The sequence below is a fragment of the Elgaria multicarinata genome, chromosome 9 (assembly GCF_023053635.1).
Source record: "Elgaria multicarinata webbii isolate HBS135686 ecotype San Diego chromosome 9, rElgMul1.1.pri, whole genome shotgun sequence".
Classification (NCBI taxonomy): domain Eukaryota; kingdom Metazoa; phylum Chordata; class Lepidosauria; order Squamata; family Anguidae; genus Elgaria; species Elgaria multicarinata.
The window spans coordinates 68962659-68987523 of record NC_086179.1 but is presented as its reverse complement, the minus strand read 5'-3'; the positions used below and the strand labels follow the sequence as shown (position 1 = coordinate 68987523).

General features: G+C 43.1%; 1 protein-coding gene and 1 long non-coding RNA gene across 3 annotated transcripts in view; both read left to right on the top strand.

Annotated features, from left to right (window-relative positions):
- The window catches only part of LOC134403687 (uncharacterized), a 51983-nt gene extending 35262 nt beyond the window's left edge, over positions 1-16721 (top strand). The window contains exon 2 of the long non-coding RNA XR_010025832.1: positions 13742-16721. This is a non-coding gene — a long non-coding RNA (uncharacterized LOC134403687). The remainder of the gene's footprint in view (positions 1-13741) is intronic.
- The window catches only part of AASS (aminoadipate-semialdehyde synthase), a 51737-nt gene extending 35016 nt beyond the window's left edge, over positions 1-16721 (top strand). For both annotated transcript variants that reach the window (XM_063134067.1, XM_063134066.1), the window contains 9 exons: positions 1381-1491; positions 2598-2706; positions 3446-3586; positions 5905-6072; positions 6845-6940; positions 8095-8210; positions 11080-11168; positions 11974-12150; positions 12751-16721. In XM_063134067.1, coding sequence (XP_062990137.1) covers positions 1381-1491; positions 2598-2706; positions 3446-3586; positions 5905-6072; positions 6845-6940; positions 8095-8210; positions 11080-11168; positions 11974-12150; positions 12751-12869 — 1126 coding nt within the window. In that variant the 3' untranslated portion in view covers positions 12870-16721. The remainder of the gene's footprint in view (positions 1-1380; positions 1492-2597; positions 2707-3445; positions 3587-5904; positions 6073-6844; positions 6941-8094; positions 8211-11079; positions 11169-11973; positions 12151-12750) is intronic.
- Positions 16722-24865: the final 8144 nt, after the last annotated feature.

Here is a 24865-nt window from a genome sequence, read left to right as displayed (position 1 = left end):
CCAAGGAGCTCACGGTGGTGTACGCTGTCTCTTTCTCCCATCCCCACCGCCAATTTTCTCGAATTCACCCTGTCAGCTTTGTGAATTAGAAGCCAGTTTTTTCCTGGTTCAAAGGCAGCCCAACACATCATGGTGGCTTTAATTCTGTAATAGGTGGTTAAGGAGGAATTGGAAGAGAAGTCAGGGTCCGATGTATGATAGGAAGGATCATGTGGCAGTGAAGATACAGAACTGCCTAATGCTGAGTCAAACCATGGGTTCATCAAACCCAGCCCTCCTGGGCTCGTAATCCAGCCCTCTGGCATTCACCAAATGACCACACACAGTTTTCTCAACCACCAACCATTTAGTGCTTTTCTAGCTTCCCCCCCCCCCCACATTCTAAAATGTTGCAATGCCTCTCCTAAAGCCTCATGCCTGGCAGTAAGAGCTTTAAGTTTAAAAAATGGTGGTATTTTGCCCCTCCCCCTTTTGACATCAGACCCACCCCCCACTGAGAGCTTCTCAGGAGTGGAACTCGGCCCTGAGGGGCTGAAAGAGGTTCAACACCACTTATCCGCAATCTGCTCTGACTGCTAGTGGTTCCCCAAGGTCTCAAATGGAAATAGTTACCAGCCTGAGAACTGCCTGAGAACTGCCTACTGGAGATACTAGAGACTGAACCTGGAACGCATGCAAAGCACATGCGCCGTGCTCTGGCCCCCACGTAACGCATTTCCCCGTCCTTACTCAAACATACCAAGTCAGGGGTTTTGAAGAGGAACTCAACAGAGGAGAGGGTGAGTGGGGCAGCAGGGACTGTTCACGTGTCGAGAGAAGTGCATCTACTGGCACGTTCGGCCGAGTTCTCAGAAAACTGAGTTGTTTGTCCCAACCCAAAATTGGGAGTGGAGGTTGGATGTCAAAAATTTCCAAGAAAAGAAACAAGTTCTTAGGATGAAAGAATAAACTTATTGACAGAAAGAAGAGTAGAATACTACTCAGTTTCCAGATGAAAACTCTGCGGGTTTTTCTCTACCCCTCTGGAGAAGGCCTCAAAACAAGGGACAGGCAATTCTCTTCTTCGTATACCTGCTTTGGGTGCTCACCTCCCTCTGCTTTTTTTTGCCAAAGAATTCATCCTTAAGCTCTTAATGGAAACAAACATCGCTAAAACCAACAACAGTAGCTGAGTTTCCCATTCATTTTAATTTGCTTTTAAAACCCAGGTCTGAATCTTTTGCATTGAATTGTTTTCCTCATATGTGTTGTGCTCTCTTGAGATATATGGATGCTCAGGAATGCCTCCCTTGCCTCTTTGGAGTCAAGAAAAGAGGGGATTAAATGAAGCTGCCTTCCCCCCCCCTCCCCTAATGTGCCTTGTGATTTTTCTCTCTTTAGCTTACTGCCTTATTCATTCCATCCTTTGGTTGCTAAGAAATGCATTGAGAGCAAAGTGAATTTGGTGACTGCCAGTTACCTGACACCTGCTATGAAAGAGCTGCAAGAGAGGTAGGTACTTCTGAATGTTCATCAGCCGACCTCTCAGCTTCTCTCCTGTACGTCTCTTGACTTGAAGCTAGAACACGCATTATGAAAATAGAATCACTGTGACAAGTACGCCACCACTTACCGGTGACTTCCACCTTTGGTGTATATGACTGCTTCCAGTAACCACCAATCTGAGCTTCATGGCTTCCTCATGGGCTTCCAGTGGTGGATCAGAATCCTTGAGGCAGCCTTTCCCAACCTGGTGCCCTCCAGATGTCTTGGACGACAATCCCCATTATTCCCATCTAGCATGGGAGGCGTTTTCCAGCACATCTGGGATGCTCTTATTTAACGTAAGAGCCCTGCTGGATCAGTCCAAGGACCCATCTAGTCCTGCATTCTGTTGACACAGTGGCCTGCAGAAAACCTACAAGCCAGACATGATGCAAAAGCACTCTCCCACCCATGTTCCCCAGCAATTGATATACAATAGGCATACTGCCATTGATACTTGAGGTACCATATAGCCATCAGGGCTAGTAGCCTTTGATAGCTTTATCATCCATAAATTTATCCAACCTACTTTTAAAGCCATCCAAAGTGGTGGCCATCACTACATCTTGTGGTAGAAACCGCTGTGTGAAGAAGTACTTCCTTAGCTTCATGAGATGACCCTGGGTTCTAGGATTATAAGAGAGGGCTGGGAAAGCTGGCGTTCTGAACTGCAGAAAGGAAACATGAAGGAGAAGGTCATGTTTTCTAAAATTTGTTCAAGTGTGCAGAGCAAGCTCACTTACGTTTGTCCAGCCTAGGACTCTGGATGGAACAAAGATGGCCGGTTCTTTCTTGACCTGCTGTCGTGTTGCTCAACTCATGGAAAGGGACACTGATGGTTTCTGATGGTTTTTAAATTTTGTATACTTTTTAATGTTTACTGTTTTAACTTTTGTGAACCGCCCAGAGAGCTTCAGCTGTGGGGCGGTATATAAATGTAATAAATAAATAAATGAAGTGTAATAGTCTGATGTGGCCTGCCACTCGGTGAGCTTAATTGGTGGCATGCTGCTCTGTAGAGATGCTTTGTTAGGGCTTTTCATGTTGAACTGACATACCCCCTTTTATTTTAGTGTAGAGGCAGCTGGCATTACGGTTATCAGTGAAATAGGTTTGGATCCTGGTCTTGATCATATGCTGGCAATGGAATGCATTGATAAAGCGAAAGAAGTGGGTGCTACGGTAAGCACAATAGGAAATACATCTGAAGCTTGATTTCCACCCCACCCACCCCCTCCACAGGGATCATTCTAATTAATTCCTTGGTTTGAATGCATGCTCTGTAGCCTATTGTGGTTAGAAATTCCCCCTTCCCCCAATCTGATACCTTGTATTTCTTTTCTTTTCGGTGAAGCATCAAGTTTTGCCACCTGTAGAAACAAAATGGTGGAGTCAATTTCCCTTGAATTCCTCTAATTGTGGAATTCCATACAAGAATGCAATCTCATGCACGGGATCCAGCTGAAGTTTGTCATGTCTAAGTTCCCAGAGTGGCTGTGACTACCATAAATCCCGTTATATCCAATGGGGTGTGTAATGCAATTCTAGCCACTTAGAAGGAAGTCTCATTGGTTTCTGTGGAGCTTACTCCTAGGCAGGTAGGAGTAGGATTGCAGCCTTAGTCACAGCCAATTTGAGTTGAATTGGGGCTGGGGTGTTAAAAAGAACTTACGTATGGCATTCCAAGTTCAAGGCCATCATGTGGCTTTGTAGCTAATGTGTCTGTAGGACAACTGATCCTAAAAGTGTTTTTTATGGACCTAGTGCAAGTTGAGTTAGTGAAATCTTCAAAATAAAAGATTAGTCTTTCTGTAGTCAAATGGGTAAACAGATTGAATAAATACAGGTAACAGAACAGTTGCATAATGCCATTTGATTGGATGCTTCTGAACTAACACATTTTAACTTCCTTCAACTACAGGTTGTATCCTATACTTCGTTCTGTGGTGGCCTGCCTGCTCCAGAATATTCTGACAATCCCCTGAGATATAAATTCAGCTGGAGTCCGCAGGGGGTCCTGCTGAATACAGTTCAACCTGCCACATATTTAAAAAATGGAGAGGTGAAGTAATCCGAATATATCTGTAAGGATGCAAATATGGGGTATCGTTAGGTTATATATTCAGGAGTTAATAGAATTTCAGGTGGTTGTGTTTTGTTTTTGTTTTGGATTTTTTTTTTCATTTTCATGAAGTAAACTGAGGATAACTGTTGGTTGGATGATTATTCCATTAATTAGGGCTGGGGCAGACATAATTGAACCAATCCGGGATTATGCGTTTCCTCTCCAGAGCCCCTTTTCAGAGCAACCAGTCCGTGCATCATCTAAAATGGCCATAGCATTGGTCGAAGATTTGCAGGAACCAGAGGCCAAGGTTTACAGGGAAGAGTTTGAATATTTTCGCTTGCACTTCTAGGCTGCAGTTCTGAGTGCAAAACTTGTTCAAGTTTAGACAGTCGGGAACTTGCTGTGGTTTATACTATCTTCTACACAAACATTTCACTCCTCGTAGTCTGTGGCATATAAACGTTCTGGTTTGACCCAATTCTATTTTTGTGAATTTCTATTTTTTATCTATTTCAAGATATTTTTGTGAACCGCCCAGAGAGCCCCGGCTATTGGGCGGTATAGAAATGTAATAAATAAATAAATAAATGTGAGGAAGTGCCCTGGTATGTAACAACTGCAACAGTCATATTTTTGGATTCTAATTTTTCATAGTAGGATGTATATGTGTGTGCATGTTCTATTGAGAATGGGCACTGTTTAGCTTTCTGTAAAATGTCCCTATAGATCCCCTCAGGTAAAATGTATTTATGTACAGCCTTCCTAACCTCCGGCTGGTCAACAAAGTAAAATGACTAGTAACATTAATAGACGTAGAATGTAATTCTTTATTTTTTGGAGCTTTTTTGTCTTTTACATTGGATTTATATAGCCATGGGCTGTTACAACTCAATGGGATTGTTGCCTGGGCTTCCTCATTCCAATAGGACATAGGATAGGGCTTGTTCTGTAGAATGCGTGCAGATGTCACTCCCAGCTGGGATTGTTTTAGATTGCCATATTGGTTTGTCTGACGTAATCTCTTTAAATCCAGTGAGGTTACTTTAAGTTCCAAAGTTTTACAAGAAGCAGTTGGAGGATCCTAGTTGTATAAATACTCAGTGGCCTTATAGGCCCCTTCTAACGCTACTATTCTGTGATTCCTGTGACTCAAAATCCTTAATGTGAGTTTGCACTGCTGTTAAATACAAGTTCCATGTATTGGCTGGCTGTGCCACATAATAAGGTTTAAGATTTGACGCCTGTTTGGGAGTAGAGCTAATCTTCATTAATGGCATGTTCCCCAAATTTTCTTTTGTACTTGATTGTTGTATTCTTAATAGGAGAAATCTAATTCTCCTATTGACTGAAATGAGAGCTTTCAGTGTCATATTTCCATATGACTTTTGCTTCGTTAAATGCTTAGGATTCAAGTTTATAAGCAGTATGAGAGATCAGAATTTAACTCTCTTTGTCAATAAGTATAAAGAATTGGTATGCTGTGCAAATGTGAGAGGTGTTGAGTATTAAAGTCTTAGTAAGTGGCTGTGTTCGGACAACACAATAACCAGCAGTGGTTTAAGTTGTCAACCTTTAGTTGAATATTCAGTCATTGGTTATTGTGTTGTCTGTCAGGCAAAACCCATCCCACAGTTGACTATTTCCCCAAAATAACCAATGGAGAAAAACAGCACTCTGCCGAGTTGAGTAGTTGCACAACCGTTGGTTAGTGTGTTGTCTGTCGGGCTCCGCAGACTATTTCACCCCGTTGAGTTGACTATTTCAGCTGCCTACAGAGTCCTCCAGCAAGAGTGATCAAAGCAGCCCAGCTGGCAGAACTTGCAATGGCTGAAGGGATACCAGCGGGAGGACTGGGGTGGAGAGAGAGCGGGGGATGTGTCAATCAATCACACAGTTGACTAATAGTCAACTTGACGCTGGGATTAATCCACTCCATGGTTGATTATAATCATGTGTGGGGAGTACCCCCTTGATAATCAACCCTGGAGTTGACTACTAACCTACCATTGACTATTGTGTTGTCCGAACGCAGCCAGTAAGTCTTAAATGGCTTCCTGTTAAGGGGAGGCAGGACACGTGTGTGCATGTAATTACTGGGAAGTCTGGTGGGAGAACAGAGAAGTGAGGGAGAGGTTGGGGGTTGTCCACCTGCTTGGTCCTGCTGCAGCACCACAGATGTGGAAGGAAGTGAGGCCAAATGGCCTTGCATATCGTGGGAGACAGAAATTTCGAAAGAGAAACTTGGCTAGTTTGGGGAGTCCTGTCTCAAGATATGATGCACTTACATGACTGTTGTTTTTCACAATCCTTAGATTATTAATATTCCAGCCGGAGGAGCTTTGCTTGATTCTGTTACTGTCATGGATTTTTTCCCAGGATTAAATTTGGAAGGTTTTCCAAACAGGGACAGTACAAAATACGCTGAACCATATGGTATTCAATCAGCTCACACTCTCCTAAGAGGAACTTTACGATACAGGGTAAGGTACCCGTGGGACTGTAGAGGGCATGACTAGTCAGTCGTACGTATGTTCTTGCCTATTAAGAGAAAAGCCCACAGTGTCTCCTGTTTTTTCTTTGGGGTGGTGGTTCTGTCGTGGTTTTTCTCTTATATGCAAAGCATAACATGGAGCCATGGCTTTCTAAGGACAGAGATGAGAGAGGATTTGGGAATTGCAGCTTTTCTTCCCACTTTGTGTGGGTTTCAATTTTTTCCAGCAAACTTTTAGTGTGATGAGCTGTAGCTCAGTGATCACGCTCATGCTTTACATGCACAAGATATTGCATTCAGCCTTTAGCATTTCCAAGTGAAGTGGCTCTGGTAGCAGAGCTGGGAGAAATTTCTGTCCAAGGCTTGGGAAAGCCACTACTAGGAGAGCCAGTGTGGTATAGTGGCTAAGATGTTGGACTGGGAGTTGTGAGATCTGAGTTCTAGTCCCCACACAGCCATGGAAACCCACTGGGTGGCTTTGGGCAGGTATTGTCTTCTTATGCAGGGGTGCAAAAGCCTTGTCTTCAGATTTGTTACAGGCAACTTGGTGGCTGCTGTAGACAATACTCATGTAAGCAATATAGGAAGAAAAGCACCAAGGTTGGAATAGGGGAGAAGCTGTGTCGATAGATTTCCATGATCACTTATGAACTGCTTGCTTGCTTGACAGGCCTGTGGGCAAGGGAAGGGCGAGGCAGGGCTGTGAGAATCCCTTCTTGGCTTCTGTAGTCCTTCCTAACCCCTTGCTTCTGTTCTTCCAGGGTTATTCTAAAGCCATAGGAGGCTTTGTGAAATTGGGCCTTATCAATCCTGAACCATGCCCTATGCTTAGTGCGTCAGCACCTTCGATAAACTGGGTGAGTCTTGCTGCCCTTGTCCCAGAGAAGGGCCTCAAAGAGCTGGAGCTCAGGCTAGTGTGACAACTGAATCCCTTTGTATTTGGTCACCATCACCCATAATTATTGAGGAATCCAGCGTTTGGGCAGCAGTGAGCTATTCCAAGCAAAAGCGACCCGTCCTAATTAATTAATTAATTTCCTGCCATTTTTAATAAAATGCATATTAAAAACAAAACCTTAATTAAAACATAACATATGAGTACAAAAATTAAAAACACTCAATAAAAGGAATAAACGGCACCCAAACAATTTAAAACCCTTTCAGCAACGGACAGGCTTATATGCCTGAATTAAAAACATCTTTGCCTCTTGGCAGAAAGGCCACCAAAACAAGGCCTCCTTCAGCAGGGAGTTGCACAGCCTGGGAGCAGCAGCTGAGAAGGCTGTCCTCCGGCATTTTTGGTGAGAGCTTATTTCCCTGCCCTTCTCATGGGCCTTCCTTTCTTCGAGGTTGTTACATTAAATGTGCTTTTAACCTGTTGGTTGTTTCATTGTGGTTTTAATTTTTGTGAACCGCCCAGAGAGCTTCCGCTATTGGGCGATATAAAAATGTAATAAATAAATAAATAAATGTGCATTTATTTATTTTTTGCTGTTGCACAAACAACTTACCCTCTCCTGCAAAAATGAAGGGGAGGTCAAGCGCTGCCTGGTTATGATGTCCAGTTTGTTTCATGCACAGAGGATAAATGAAGGATGAGGAAAAGCAAAGGAAGGAACAGAACCCACCCAGACAGGCCAGACTTAAGAATTACCCCCAGTGTTGCACTCCTTTTTAAGGGACTTCCAGTGTAGACATTGCAGGTAACTTGCAAGTTAAACCATATTCAGTGCTGCACAGACCTGCAGAAAACTGATGGCACGTAGAGAAACTGCACTCCCCCGCTCGTCCGCCCCAAAACATATAAAATCCCTTCCTGCAATGGGCTCTGGTTTCTCTCTCCTACCAGAGCAGCCCAGGGGGATTGCATCCATTCCAAAATGCCAACAATTCCATTCTGATAACGCGTTTTCCTGTATGTTTTCTTCTTCACCTGCAATTTCCCCCCGAAGGTTTCAGTGCTTTGACTTCCAGTTGGTCATGTGTTGGTTTGTCAACTTTTTCTACCTAGAAAGAGCTAATGTGCAAGTTACTTGGACTTCAGCCGTCTGCCGGATCTGATGATCTCCGAGATGTCATCTACAGTAAATTGGGCCAAGACGAAAGGCAGCTGGAGGCAGTGGAATGGTATGGCTGGAGATTTCAGGACAGACATGCTTCCCCTCTCCCCCTGCGCCACTTTTTAAGCTCCTCTCTAGCATCCAGGTTTAGGATACCAACCTGTACTGCTTACATTTGCTAAAAACAGTTGTTCCTCAGCACCTGCTTCTTAAATACATGCATCTGCGTGAAATATTTGGCACAAAACCAAAATGTTCAGCATGCAGGTCAATAACTAGGTGGTGATGTTACGTTAATATTTATTTGTATGTTGCTTTTTGGCTGAGAGCTTTCTAATCCAACTAACAAGATAATAACATTGCAAGGCAGCACACCTGATCATCAACAACAGAAGTAGCAGCAATCGGAACAGATATTTATTTCTGTCCGATGTTTATGTATCCCTTACATTAAAAATACATTTCTTTTTAATGTAATAAATAGAGAGAGTGCACAAAATAAATACATGGAGGATCCAAAAGGAAAGAATCATCTCCACTATCCTTTGGAAAGGAGGGTGTTACGTAGATTTCCTGGGGGAATGTTTTATTTATTATTATTAATTTTATTCACAATATTTATATACTGCTTCCCTTTGGAAATTTCGGAGCAGTGTACAAGATAAAATGGGGAAAAATTCCATTGAGAAGAACACACACCTTCAGATACTGCCAGGATGGAGAACAAAGCCCCCTCCAAAGATAAAACAACGACACGGGTGGGCTGTATCATATGGAAGTAAGCATACATTCAAGCTTCTTAAGGTTTAAAAGTGAACCAGCCAGAAGTCAGTGGAGATCTCAAAGTATTGCAATGATATTCTCTGAATAACTCCCCCCCCCCAAAAAAAACACTCCGGCAGCAGTGTTCTGCACCACTGGAAGACCCACGTAGGTCACGTTACACTGGCCAAACCTGGATGTGACTAAAGCATGTTTGACCTGCTCAAGAAAGGTCACAGCTGGTGCACCAACTGAGCCTGTGTAAAAGCGCTCCTGGCCCCAGCCATCAGCTGGAGATCAAGCGACAATGCTGGGTCTAGAAGCATTCCCAGACTTCACCCCTGATCCTTCAAGAGGTGTGCGTATCCCATCAAGATAAGGAAAACAATCCATTCCTGGGGTGGGTTTCCCATTCATGTTGTGGGCACCTTTAGCACAATCCCATGTGAGTACAGAGAATGTGCATTGTGGGGATTGGAATTGTGACGGAAAGTCCCACCCCCTGATGTACGTGGTTTCATTCGGCTGTCTGCACATCCCCTATACATAGCTGAGGGTAAAGCAGCACCCACATGCTGACTAATTTGTACACGCGCAGGGACTCTGCAGGCGGTTGAGTGAATGTGTTGTGGTTGGGGTGGGACTTGCCTCCGCTTATGCAGGAACGTGTCACTGACCAAAGAGTTCTGCTGCATTTGCCTGCAAGGCTAGTATGTGGTGTAATACGGCCTAGCTGCTGCTGTGTCATTAACATCGACCGACGTATCCCCCAGGCATGTTTGCTGTATGTACGTGGGATCATGTAAATGGTGCTAATACTTGTTAAATGGGAAGCAATTAACCTCTTTCTTTATGAATTATATAGCGCCATTAGTGCGCCCAGCACTTTTCTGAATGACTTAAAAAAGAGGCAGGACCCTGCTTTGAGGAACTTGCAATCTAAATTTAGACAGGGAGGGAGGGAGAGAAAAGGACAGCAAGGGACCAAAGTAAAATAATCCAGCAACATATGAATTTGTGCGTGGGGGGAAGTGGTGCTGGGGCTGGTGTCCTCAGAGCCCTGCTTCCTATGGAAGGCTGAGGGAGGGAAGGGCATTTTGGACAGATTTTTGGAGCATTTGGTTATCCAACCTGGCTGAGGTTCCAGGAAAATGTTGTTAGTACATACTATGAGATGGAGATCAGGGTTCTGTGATCCAGTACCTGCTTCACAAATAGTGTCCAGAGCCTCTCCTAGTCACATCAATGTGACTGGAAGGATGTGTTACATTTTTCTCCATTGTGACTAATCTGTATGTGAAGAAGAAGGGTTATCCTAGACTAGAATTTGCTCAGGGGTTATCCGGCAGGCTTTCCCTACCTCCCTTCTTTCCAGCCTAGTGAGAAGAGTTGCTTATGTTTTCTGTGCAATGCTTTATTGGTATGGCTACCCTACTGTCCTGTGTTATGTCTCCAGTGCTCTCTCCGCCCCCTGATTTTGAGCCAGGGCTAAGCTGCTGGATCTGTTCTAGATGCAAGGTTGAACCGGAGATCATGTGATTGCATTAATAAGGAAAATGTACAGAGTGCCTTTTCTCTTACCCCTGAGGAGCTGCAAAGCTAGAATGGGCACAGAGGTTCTAAGGAAGCATATCTTCCCAGCAGGAGTGAGCCTCAGTACTCCTCTTTCTTCCATTTTCACTTAAGCAATAGCCCTGTCCTAAAGCTGTGTGTTGGGAATGGAATAAAGTCTCCATTCCTTTGGGAATCCATTTTGGAATGTCCAAACAGTCGGCGCATGTCTGTAAGTGACTTCTCCCAGGACATGGTTGGCTGGACCTCGATATTCAGGCCTTATAAATAGGTGGGGATACTTATTTTCTTCACTCATTACTTGTGTCTTTAGAGTGCAAGTAAAATGTCAGAAGTCAGATGTTTGCAAAACTTCACTTGTGCGTGGGAAACACTGGGACATGAATGTCAAGAAACGGCTTAGCAATAACAATACCTGTTAAGACGTGAATAGCGAAGAATCGCTGAAGGGGCTTTGCCTTCTCCCCTCCTTTCTTGCACTGGTCCAAATCGTGATGTGTCGGCGTCCTGTTGTTCCTCCTTCAAAATTGTGCATTCTGAATTTTGTGGGGGAAGTTCATGTGATTGTTCTGATCCATGTTGCCATTTTATCTGCCTTTCAGGTTGGGTTTACTTGGAGAGGAGCCTGTTCCCATAGCAGACACTATAGTGGGTGCACTAGCCAAGCACATGGAGGCCAAGCTATCCTACGGTATGTGAAACACCCAGCTCACAGAATGACCAGCTGCCTTTTGGGGATGGTTTTCTCCTTATTGTGAGAGACGAGAAAAAGCTAAGCAGGTTTCATTGGTGACTATGTTGGTCAGCCCTGATCTTAGACACTTTGGCACATTTAGGGGTAGGTGGTAAAATGATCAACCCTCGCTTAGCTGCCCTGGTCAACAGTATCCGTAGCTTCCCTGGGAGCTTCAGGACAGATAAAAGGGCATACTTCTTCAGGCAGTGCATAGTTGAACCATGGAATTCGGTACCACAAGATAACAGCAATGGCTCCCTACTTGGATGGCTTTAAACGTGGATTAGATAAAGGCATGCAGGAGAAGGCTGCCAATGGCCACTAGTCAACGACAGCCTTTTCAGCAGGCTGCAGCAGAGAGGATGGGAAGGAGGGCCGTTCCACCAGCCCTACTATAAGACCACTTGCTTTTTCTTCTCTCTTTTTTTAAATTAATTTTATGTAAGCTGCTCTGGGGAAGTTATTTTTAGCTGAGGAGCAGAATAAAAATTCCTTAAATCAATAAGTAAAGCAGTCATGGTGGCAATACATTACCTCCCAAATCAGAGGCTGTATGCCTCTGAATGCCAGTTGCTGGGGAACCCAAGCAGGAAGGTGTTAAGTAGCGCTGGTGTCTTTCTTGAGGGCTTCCCATAGGCATCTGATTGGCCACTGTGTGAACAGAGTGCCGGACTAGATAGGCCGTTGGTCTGATCCACCACAGTTTCCTTACATTCTTGATATAAACTACAGAAATATCCATTTCTGTCTTTTCTTTTAGGCACTGGAGAGCGAGACATGATAGTTATGAGAAATGAAATAGGAATCATGCATCCGTCTGGCCATTTGGAAGACAAGTATGTCAGTCTTGTGGTGTATGGTGATGATAAAGGATATTCTGCCATGGCTAAAACTGTTGGGTATCCCACGGCAATTGCAGCAAAGATGGTTCTTGAAGGTATGTATGTTTTTTCTTATGTTTTCAGTGAAGCAGGAAAGGACAATGTGTGGCTGTCCGGAGGCTGTTGGACTGCAACTCCTGTCAGTCCCTCGCCATTGGCTGCCCTGGCTAGGGCTGATGGGACTTGCACTCCCAACATCGGAAGGGCCACATGTTCCCCACCACTGATCTAAAGAGTCTTTGAATAGGAAGTTACTGTTTTAGGTACTGGGTATTGAAATAACTCCTGAAAAAGCACATCACATTTGCAGTATTCCTGTAAATCTGACTTACTTGTAAATATGAGTTCTAAAACCCATCATAGTGATTCTGCGTTCCTATTCCCAGTCATATTCCCAACTATCTTGTGTGATGGAACCTTTATTTCCCTCCCCCTTTTTTTTTTAACCAATGTGTAAGAAATGGTTTGTTTGTTTTTTAGCTAACATACTACTAGTGTCTCAAGATATATGGAATGCCATCAGGTTTAACTGTGACGAGAATGCGAGTGTTTCATTTAATAAGACTGTAACTTCAAATAAATGTTGTGAGTTGCTGTTTTGTCTGCCTCTAAATGTTCATGGAAGAGAGAAGTATATTTTTCTGTTTATATTTCAGGGGAAATTAACACCAAAGGCATGGTCATCCCTTTGACAAAGAATATATATGGACCAATACTTAAACGCGTTCAGGCCGAAGGCATTGTGTACAGCACCCAGAGCGTTATCAAGCAATAGAGGAGACTTTGTCTTTTTTTCTTTTTTTTTACTTGCCTGTACTTTTTGTGCTTGAAAATGATTATCCAAAAACACCATCCACTAGGAAATCTCCCCTGTGCAAGACCCATTGAAATGGATAGAAGCTGTGCAAAAGCATTACTCTTCCCTTGCTTCGGCCTATTCCAATGAGGCTTGCACAAGAAAGCGTCCTGCTAGATTATACCACGTACCCTTTTAAAGACTGTAATCCTATCCACAATTTCCTAGAATTTCCCCATTGAAATCAGTGGGGACTGACCTCTGAGTAGCTTGCATTGTAAAGGTACTTATAATGGACACAGGTGGACAAGAGGTCATAAGATGGTATAGTATTTGTCTTCTATACCAGAGGACCTTTATGTAGAACACAGGGCTCTTCATTCTGTGCCAAAATATTTTCAGTTGTTTCCTGAAGTCTGCAAAATTGCTGAGTGTGGTGAATTCAAAGCTTCCTATTTTTAATAGAATGTTCACCCTTAAAATGTTGCAAGAAAAGGATTTTTTTTTTAAAAAAAAAAAATGTGTTAACCCTATACAAACGACATACTAAGCCATGGTGGTTAAGCATTTTGAACTAAACGTGTAGTGTGAACTATGCCTAACATGGTGGCTACATTACCATGGTTTAAACACACTCACTAACCATTTGCTGCAAAAGGGTTAGTGGCCTAACCATGGCTTAGTGTGTTGTCTGAATTTGAGTCTAAATTTGGATACTTTCCCTCTTCCACTCATTATATATGTCATCTTTCCCCAACCTGGTGCCCTCCACAGGTGTTGGGTCACAATTCCATCATCCCAACCAACATTTCATGGTGGGAATTGTACTGTACACATCTGGAGGGCACCAGGTTAGGGAAGGGTGCTCTACATTATAACCAAAAGGGAAACTGTTTTTTAATTTGCACTTCAGTACTGAGAAAATCATGTCAATGACATTCTTGAATGTATCAAGATTATGAAAATATGATCTAGACATTTCAATAATATATTATACATGAAAACATGAAAATAATATTCTCTGTTTTATGTAAAAACCCAGTTTCACATTTGCCAAATTTTGTGTTGTTTGATACTATGTTTCAATTTGCTGAAACAGTAAAATCCAAACTGTTTACTTAGCTTTAGGAAAGTAGCCAATTATAGTCTGTAGGATTCCCAGCTTTTCTCACTCTTTTGGCATATTCTCCTATATTCTCCATTCAGCCATGGAGCTTTATCTGCTCCATGGTTGGAAGGAGCAATATTATTTTAGATGCAGCTCTTGTACGTTCTTTCCTTTGAGTGAAAATCCTAAGTGTGCTTGTTCGATAACTGCCTTCCAAATGGATTTCACCCCCTAACAATAAGATGGGCAGTTGAGCCTACTGAGATTGTCAGATATGTAGGATGTATTGGTTCCCCAGAGCTAAGTTGTATGTATGTTGGTTGCTTTAAATGGAGACATGCTGGATATGGCCAGACACCCAGTTCCTCTTTTTCCAGATTACTCTGGACTGAGGAAAAGGTCATTTTCCTCTAGGTATGGAAGAGCCCTTCTGCTTTGGTATAGATCCATTTGCAGGCAATGTAGGGTGCATGAGCAGATGGGGAAAGAAGGCTATTGAGTTTGTGGTTCCCATATGCATGGCTAAACCACTTAGGGATTTTATTATTTTAAACGGTTTTGCAAATAAATAAATAAAATAAACATTGCTGCAAACACACGTGACTAAAAGAAAGTGAACATGACCCAGAGTCTTATGATTGTCTATGCCAAAATAATGTGCCTAATACTTTTAATCCAGGGTGGTGGTGACAAAAGTGTCCCCCTTTTGTCTTTTAATATATTTGAATAAATTAAAGCTGAAATTCTTAGACTCTGTTCTGTGTAAGAGTTGCCCATATTTCAGTGATGGTTTCAGGGTGAGCAGTTGAAAATATTGCCATAACAGCGTAATCCTCCGCATGTTTAGTCACAAGTAAGTCCTAGTCTGTTCAGTGGGGCTTTACTACCAGATCAGTTTATAGAATTGCAGCCTTGATATTCCTGACTTCTATTCTTTGATTCTCAGTGCCATAGATGTGTGCAGAATTTGGCTTCTAAAACTGGTCAATTCTCATGTCAAAACCAACTCAATAAAGCAATTTTCCTTCGCCTCTGGCATGTTCTCTGAGAGGGTAAATTCCCCCTACCCAATAATGTTTAATTCTTAAATTGGCTCTTTTTAGTGATTAGTTGAAAACTTGCATGAAATCCTCATTTCCTCCCTTTTCTTCTTTATAAATGTACAAAATATACCAAGCAAATGAATTATAGACTGAAATTGCTGTTGCCAAAAGCATGGAGTAGCCACTGAGAAGAAACGTTAGGGAAGTGATAAAGTAAAGGAGATTCACTAAGAACAGCGAAGCTTATATTTAGACCAATTTTCTGAAAGAATCAGGGGGATGCTTGCCTGGGAATATCAGTCGCATTTCATGTGACAAGTGGAGCTCGTTCCCCAAAGTCAAGGAACTTTCTTAAAATAGAAATGTTTGTTTGCAGAACAAAGGCAAATATATTTACCGTATTACGTCGATTCTAAGACACACTTTTCCCCCCAAATAAACATCTCTAAAAACGGGGTGCGTCTTAGAATCGCGGGTGCGTTTATTATTTCTTAGAATCAAAGCTTTTTTTCTGCTGGTGGTTCTGAAATTAGTGTGTGTCTTACAATCGATGGTGTCTTATAATCGAAGAAATACGGTATTTCAATCTTTCTCCCTGTGTTCGTGTGGAATAGTTCTGCGTGCAGGAAGGTGGATGGAGTGGGGAGGAAGAAATAGAGCAAGACTCACACTTCAGTCTGTTTGGTTTACCAGCTGAGTTTGCCCAGTGTGGCTCCTGGAACTCAGCTTGTACACCAGACCAGCTCAGCTGCTGACAGGCTTAGATTTTGAGCCTGAGCACAGGCCCCGAGCCTCTTGAATTGGCCAAAGGCTGACTGAAGGTGAAAAGTGTGGTGTAGTGGCTCAAGTGTTGGACTGGGAGCCAGGAGATCCGGGTTCTAGTTCCGACTTGGCCATGGAAACCCACTGGGTGACTCTGGGCCAGTCACAGACTCTCAGCCCAACCGACCTCACAGGGTTGTTGTTGTGAGGATAAAATGGAGAGGAGGAGGGTTATGTACGCTGCCTTGGGTTCCTTTGAGGGGAAAAAGACAGGATATCAATGTAATAATAAATAAAACAAGACTTCTTCCCAACCTGCCTTGTAAACAAAAACACACACACAACAAAAACACTTCCTGTACTGTGTGAAGCTGGCTGAGGGAGGAAAAGAAAACTGTACAGATTTAGGGCCCAACCCAGCAGACCTGCTACAGACTGGTGCATTGCCGCCTGGGCTCCCACTTTTCCCTCAGTGTGGGACCTCAAAATGCACTAGGAGAAACCTTTCTATTGCTTAGTAAACAAACAGCTTTTGGGGTCTAATGGGCTGTCATGACTTTTATTTTAGAGTACAACAATAAATTCCCAATCCCCCTCAGCCGTCCTCCCACCCCGCCACTGCTTTGTCCCCGGTCCCCAAGCAGCAATAGACCCTTCACTGAAGCTTTTCTTCTTTACCATTTTTAATATTTCAATTTTATAATAGCAAAGAGGAAGAACTGAAACCACATCACCGGTTCCAGGGTCACTGAAAAACTGAAGCGGGTGTGCTTCTAGCAGACAGTTTTCTACTTCTGTCTAGTTTTTTAAAATCATTTTCTTATAGAGGGCAAAAGAGTGTGTGTTATGTATTGCGTTGGGTTTAAAGAAATCCAGTGCTTCTGGTATGATGTTAAATAAAAGCTTTTGACTTATTTCTGCTCGCCTCCTTTTATTTTGATCAAAGCTCTGTGTGTGTGTGTGGGAGTGGGGGTAGAAGCAGTTCTCCATATATTTGAGAGTGTAAGCCAGGGGTGGTATTTCATCTTTATGCAATCCCACGCATGTACGCCAGCTGCAGAAACCTCTAGAACTCTAATGTATGGGAGGTGTTCCCCCTCTTCTCTCAGCTTAACCGGTTTCCCCATAATTTCTCACACTATCAGAAGTGGTGGTGCATTTCCTTGCCAGTAGAGTGGCCATTATCCCACTTTACGGAGGACTCTGCTTGAAGGGCTTTCCAGTCCAAATCAGGCTTAAAGCGTTAAAAAAAAAAACGTAAGGGAGAGCTCAGGGGAGTTGCCCAGCAAAAGCCTGCACCTGGACAGCAGCCTGAGCAGGCCCACAGGTCATCCACTATGATGGAATGTATTGTGTAGCTGTTAGAGAGAGCAACCTATGATCCTTGGGCAAGCATCACAGCGACCACAGCTTGGAAAACCTCTCCTGAGATCAGAGTCAGTGCTCTGACCTTGAAGGGCGGGGGAATTGGAGAGCCACTCCTTTGCAGCTGGTCTGGAAAGAATCGCCATGGCTACCTCTACAAGGTCAGAAAATTGACCAGAGAAAGGGAAAGGGGATGTCCCACTGGGCAGGGAAGAGAGGAGACAGGAGAGACCAGGATACAATTTATCCTGAGCCTTCTCAAGTCTCCTTCCCTCCCCTTCTGAAATGCCAGCGCTAAACAGGCTCAAAAACCCATCTAGCAAAAATATAGGAGATTGGAGAATGGGAAGGCATGGAACCCCTCCGCTAGGAAGCCTCTGAGTTCGGGGGCTTCTGAGCAAGGAGAGTGCAGTCCATAGGACTGTACTCTAAATTATAAAATTAATTTCTAAATTTGCATCTGTACATACACAAATCTCTGTCCTTTTTTCCCTCTCTCTCTCTCTCTCTCTCTTTTCTTTTTCATTTTTAAAATACCTTTCTCAATAAAACAAAGGGGGGGGAACACCCATTTTTCCTTTCCTTCTTTAAAAGGAAGTCATCCACCAGCCTTTCCCAAAGTGATGCACTCCAGAAGTGCTAGATGACAACTTGCAGCATGACTCCCATATCTGGAGGGCACCAGCTCGGGAAAGCCTGGTGTACTTCTTTTAAAGAAGGAAAAGAATTATTGGCTCCTATGCAATTCATATGCAGTGTGCCCTATTTCCTCAAATTAAATCCCTTATACTGAGCATGGAATGTGTCTGTGACCTGGACAAGGGGCATGGCTAGTCGAGAGGGGTGGAGGGCGATGATCTTGCAATGTTATGATTGTGAGATCGTTGTCCTCGTCTACACACAGCACGCAATGTCCCAGGAGGAAGAGGACATGAAGCACCTGTGCTAAACAGGCTCAAAAACCCATCTAGCGAAAATATAGGAGATTGGAGAATGGGAATCATTCAGGGGCAGGGAGCGCAAACCTCTTCCATTCACTGAGCAGCACCTACACAGTTGATGACATTCAGTTCTACTTGCTGGCCTCTGCTCACCCAAACTTAAAGTATGGCAGCTTCAAGTGCTGTTTGACCCATGAAAATGGGTTGTAGGTAGTGTATACTTTGCTTTTTTTGCCTCGTGTGCCACTGATGGACCAAAGCAATTTTATGAAAATCCAGATATGAACAGAAAGCACTTCTCATACCATCTCCATATATACTGAGTCCAGGTGGATCTCTCTGGGAAAGGTATTCTGCCGACGGAGGAGCCGCCACAGAAAAGGTGCTTTCCCTGGTGGCCACCCATCACACCATTGGCAGTGGCAGGATCCAGCGAGGAGGCTCACAAGTGCTTCTGATACTAAGGGTACTTTTCAAAACAGTTTTGTCAAAATTTAGGAATGCCATCTGTGGTGAGGCCCATCTTTTCATAGGTATTGAAAACCTGTTTGTTCAGACAGTTTTATAATCTGCTGCTACCACCTCACTGTCCGTCCCCCCCATATTAACTTTTTGATACAGTGCTTTAGATGGGTTTTTATTGCTTTGTACACCCACCTTTTTAAGTAAGCCACTTTTGGGTACACCACAGATTAAGAATAATACTAATATGGTATGGAAACACAAGAATGGCCATCAGACTGGAAAAAATCAACTTATATCCCCATACCAAAAAAGGGAAACACTAAAGAATGTTCCAACTATCGGACAGTGGCACTTATTTCACATGCCAGCAAGGTAATGCTCAAGATCCTGCAAGGTAGACTCCAGCAATTCATGGAGCGAGAATTGCCAGATGTACAAGCTGGGTTTAGAAAAGGCAGAGGAACTAGAGACCAAATTGCCAATATCCGCTGGATAATGGAGAAAGCCAGGGAGTTCCAGAAAAACATCTATTTCTGTTTTATTGACTATTCTAAAGCCTTTGACTGTGTGGATCATAAACTGGCAAGTTCTTGGTGGTATGGGGATACCAAGTCATCTTGTCTGCCTCCTGAGGAATCTGTATAACGACCAAGTAGCAACGGTAAGAACAGACCACGGAACAACGGACTGGTTTAAGATTGGGAAAGGAGTATGGCAGGGATGTATACTCTCACCTTATCTATTCAACTTGTATGCAGAACACATCATGTGACGTGCTGGGCTTGACGAATCCAAGGCTGGAGTTAAAATCGCAGGAAGAAACATTAACAATCTCAGATATGCAGATGACACCACTTTGATGGCTGAAAGCGAGGAGAAGCTGAGGAGCCTTATGACAAAGGTGAAAGAAGAAAGTGCAAAAGCTGGGTTGCAGTTAAACCTCAAAAAAACCAAGATTATGGCAACCAGCTTGATTGATAACTGGCAAATAGAGGGAGAAAACGTGGAGGCAGTGACAGACTTTGTATTTCTGGGCGCAAAGATTACTGCAGACGCTGACTGCAGCCAGGAGATCAGAAGACGTTTACTTCTTGGGAGGAGAGCAATGACAAATCTTGATAAAATAGTTAAGAGCAGAGACACCACACTGACAACAAAGGTCCGCATAGTTAAAGCAATGGTGTTCCCCGTAGTAACCTATGGCTGCGAGAGCTGGACCATAAGGAAGGCTGAGCGAAGGAAGATAGATGCTTTTGAACTGTGGTGTTGGAGGAAAATTCTGAGAGTGCCTTGAACTGCAAGAAGATCAAACCAGTCCATACTCCAGGAAATAAAGCCAGACTGCTCACTTGAGGGAATGGTATTAAAGGCAAAACTGAAGTACTTTGGCCACATAATGAGAAGACAGGATACCCTGGAGAAGAGGTTGATGCTAGGGAAAGTGGAAGGCAAAAGGAAGAGGGCCGACCAAGGGCAAGATGGATGGATGATATTCTGGAGGTGACAGACTTGACCTTGGGGGAGCTGGGGGTGGCAACAGCCGACAGAAAGCTCTGGCGTGGGCTGGTCCATGAAGTCACAAAGAGTCGGAAACGATTGAACGAATAAACAACAAAACACTCGTTATGGCCAGTGTGCTGTTAAATTTAATTTTCAAGGGAACTTTTTCTGCCTCACTATTTTGGGTTGCAAGCATACCTTGTTAGTTCCAAGCATAACTTATACCTTTTAATGGAAAACTTAGCCATTTTGGTGGAAAACCTCATCACTTTTATTTATGGTGTCTCGAGTTTTCTTCGCCAATGCTGCAAGCATTTTTATTTTTGTCTCTGCAAGAAATTTCCAGGGTCAACTTGTTTAGACAAAAGGCATAAATGACAGGCAGGAGTAAAAGCCAGTTCTAGCTCTTCTTCAGACAGAAAGACAAGTGACATCTCTCAGCAAGTGTCACTGTAATTTTCCAAAGCTTTGTCACAGTACATATTGTAGTCTGTATAAATCAGGCTCGTGTGTTTGAGCTGTGCATATTAAGGTTAAATGTGCTACTGAAGTACCTTGTTGAGCTGCTGGAAAAATGAAATGCAGTTGACAGATTAATTTTTTTTATGGCAAATGTAATTTTGAGCTGAGGATTGTTTTATTGTTGAAAAACAAAAAAAGGAAGTGAGCCTGCTTCCATGGATAGCTTTGTCAATAGCTACAGTTATGATGCTATGTGGAATCTCAAGGCTCACGGGCAATTGTCCATCACATATACTAATACCGATTCAAGTTTTCTGTGCTCGTGTTTATGCAGCCCAAACTGCACTGCCCGCACACACAAGAGAGGTACCAGCAGATTGGAGATCATCCTGGGGGTTGCAGAATCCCAAAACAATCTTCAGAAAAATCCCCCAATAGAATGAATCCCCAGAGCGGCCCATAATTCCATGGAAAAGAATGCTGAGTGAGGGGGAAAGAACAACCAGTAGGTGGGAGGAGGGAAAAGAACTGAGTGCCTAAAAAAAGAGGACTTAATATATAAAGGGTAGAGAGTACCACTTCGTCTTCACACAAAGGCAATGAGATGGTACTCATTCTCCATCCCTAGAACAGACCTCAGGAGGCAAAAGGGAGGGGGATGCTGGGGAGGGGGAGGAAGGTGGATCCGCAAGAACCTACAGCCTCTGTTGCAATCCTCACCCACTGCCAGTAAATTGGCAAGATGCCTGACTCTTGCCAGCAGGTCTTTGGATAGATGGAGGGCTCCAATCTGTAAATAACATTAATTTTTCAAGAAAATTCCATCAAAGTAAAAACTGGTGTCATTAAGAATTTTACAAAAGTGGTGATCTCATACTGACTTTACTGGAATAGTCCCAATGGCTATTCCATCAAAATGTGTTGAGCAACAGGTAGAGTAATCCTATAGAAACTGGGTAGGGAAGACTTCATGGGAGAATCAACCACCACCTTTCAAGCATGCTAGGCATGGAAGACAGCCCACCTCCCCCCCCTTTTTTTTGCTCCCTGTTTTTTCTTTAATTTTGATTCCAAGGGAAGTGGAAATAACTGAATTGGTAGCTCCAAAGTTTCTCCCAACAGCCCCAGAATGATCCTCTTTACCACTGATGGAGGAGCCATGGCGACAGAACTTTCTGGAGTCAGAACCTATGCAGAAAATGTCCCTCTCTGCTCATGGATGGGGAGGTCCACAGTATCTTATGCCCCCGGAGACATCCTGCCAGGGTCCATGAGTTTGCTAAATAAACCTTTTCTTCGGACCTATGTTTGATTCACCTACTTTTGCTTGTTAGTTACTTTGATGTTACCCTTTTCATCCCCCCACCACCCTCTGGGGGATTATTTCTCTTCATGCTAACTAGGTAGTTATTGACAATGTGTACCATTCCTTTTTGTATCTTGAAAAAAGCAGCAAGCTTAATTTGGCATTGCTAGTTCATGATATAGTAGAAGATTTGCAAGTGATTTTTTTTAAAAAAATGCACATTTGACCCAGTTAACAGAAGGAGGCTCCATATCTTTTGAGTCTGTACAATGGATTACAATAAAAAATAATAATTAGAATACATCCCTTTTGTCTGCTTGCTAGTTCTGTTTAGGAAATGATGCACATTTATTAAAATGAGTAATCCAGGACAAGTTGAAGATTATGAAAGATTTAATTCTTCATCCACCCCACCCCCTCAGCTCAAACAGTATGTGTTGGTAAAGAGATTATCCTAAAGACTTATGTTTTAAATAACTTGTCAGCATGCACAGATGATGATTGTGATTTTAGATGTTGAAGGAAGAAAACCTTTGAAGCAGCATTTAATTCCTTGCTTTATCATTTTAAAAATGACTACTACTACTCTGAAAGACAGTTATTTGACTAGAAGTTATCTTTCTAATGGAAAGCAATGCTGGGACTAAACTGCATGCAATGCAATCCTAGTCATGTTTACTCAGAAGTAAGCCTCAAGTGTTTATAGGACTCAGTAAGTATATATAGGACGTCATTCTTAATCATGGTGTTTTCCTAGGTCAAATACATGGCACACAAGACCACTGTGTTTCCTTGTATTGATTCTCTGAATTTTTCTGTGCTCCAGGATTATGGGTGGGAAAGAAAATAGAAGGTAAGAGGATTAGGAAATGGGGTTATGGAAGCAGCCATAAGATCAAAATTAACCCTGTGGCACTTACATCCCGAGGGATATTGTGAAGAAAAATGATTTGAGCTGTTTATGTTCAGTGCTTGTTTTGGAACAAATAAAGAGGAGGGGGAATTGTCCCAATGAAAATCATCTGCCTTTTTAGGCCATGTACCTTGAAGAGTTGCCCATGCAACCTGAAAGATTTTTTACCCCGTATGTAAATGTGCATTTGAATGAATTTCTTTGTGAGGAATTTTACTGTCCATGTGGTAGCAGTTCAGTCTGTAAACTGCACTAGATTGTCCTTAGAAAAGCAGTTGTTTTATTTCATTGTCCTTAAGCCAGTGGTAGTTCTATATTTATTATTATTATTATTATTATTTATTTATTTATTTATTTATATAGCACCATCAATGTACATGGTGCTGTACAGAGTAAGACAGTAAATAGCAAGACCCTGCCGCATAGGCTTACATTCTAGTAAAGTCATAGTAAAGCAATAAGGAGGGGGAGAGAATGCAAACAGGCACTGGGTAGGGTAAACAGGCACAGGGTAGGGAAAAACTAACAGTATAACTAACAGTCTAAAGTCTGAGTAACATCAAGTTTTAAAAGCTTTAGGGAAAAGAAAAGTTTTTAGCTGAGCTTTAAAAGCTGAGATTGAACTTGTAGATCTCAGATGTTCTGGGAGAGCGTTCCAGGCGTAAGGGGCAGCAGAAGAGAATGGACGAAGCCGAGCAAGGGAAGTAGAGACCCTTGGGCAGGTGAGAAACATGGCACCAGAGGAGCGAAGAGCACGAGCGAGGCAATAGTGTGAGATGAGAGAGGAGAGATAGGAAGGAGCTAGACCGTGAAAAGCTTTGAAGGTCAACAAGAGAAGTTTATATTGGATTCTGAAGTGAATTGGAAGCCAATGGAGGGATTTCAGAAGTGGAGTAACATGGTCAGAGCGGCGAGCCAAGATGATGATCTTAGCGGCAGCGTGGTGGACAGAAACCAACAGACTGATGTGAGACGAAGGAAGGCCAGAGAGAAGAAGGTTGCAGTAGTCCAACCGAGAAATAACCAGTGCATGAACAAGCGTCTTGGCAGAAGAGACAGACAGAAATAGTCGAATCCTGGCAATATTATACAGGAAAAAGCGACAGGATTTAGCTACTGCCTCAACATGAGGACTAAAGGAGAGCGAGGAATCAAATATAAAGCCAAGACTACGAGCTTCATTGACCGGAGTAAGCGTAACATCATTGACAGTAAGAGAGAATGAGAGGTGAGGAGAAGGTTTAGGAGGAAAAACAAGCAATTCAGTCTTAGCCATATTAAGTTTCAAACGATGATGAAGCAGCCAGGCTGAGATATCTGAAAGACATGCTGAGATACGATTGTGAACTTCAGGAGAAAGTTCCGGAGATGAGAGATATAATTGTGTATCATCGGCATACAGATGATATTGGAGGCCATGAGATTGAATAAGCTTACCCAAGGGCAACATGTATAAAGAAAACAACAACGGGCCAAGCACCGAGCCTTGCGGAACCCCTACTGAAAGTGGAAAAGAGGAAGACGAGTTGCCATTAGCCAACACGCTGAAGGAGCGACCCGTTAGATAGGAGGCAAACCAGTTATAGACAGAGCCACAAAGTCCAAGGTCATGGAGGGAGTCTAAGAGAAGATCATGATCAACCGTGTCAAAGGCTGCGGTTAGATCAAGGAGAATAAGAACGGAATAAAGGCCTTTAGACTTGGCAGTAAGAAGATCATTGGTGATCTTAGTAAGGGCTGTTTCGGTGGAATGCAAAGGACGGAATCCAGATTGAAAAGGATCCAGAGCAGAGTTACTAGAAAGAAAGTCAAGACAGCGAGAGTAGACCACACGCTCCAGGATCTTTGAAACAAAACAAATGGGGAGCAACACTCTTCCTCTCTCCAGTCCTCCCACAACTAGATACATTTGCTCCAATGCTCAGGATGTAGCTGCCAATTGTGATATATGAGCTTCTCCTGCCCTCCTCTAACAATCTGGAATATCGAGTACCTGCCCTGATCTCTGTCCAACCAGTGCACCAGCTGTCACTGCCTTTAAGACACTAGAGGAGGTTACATGATCTGGCACCGATCGGGTCCACAGACCTCCTTAGCTGTAGACAGGATT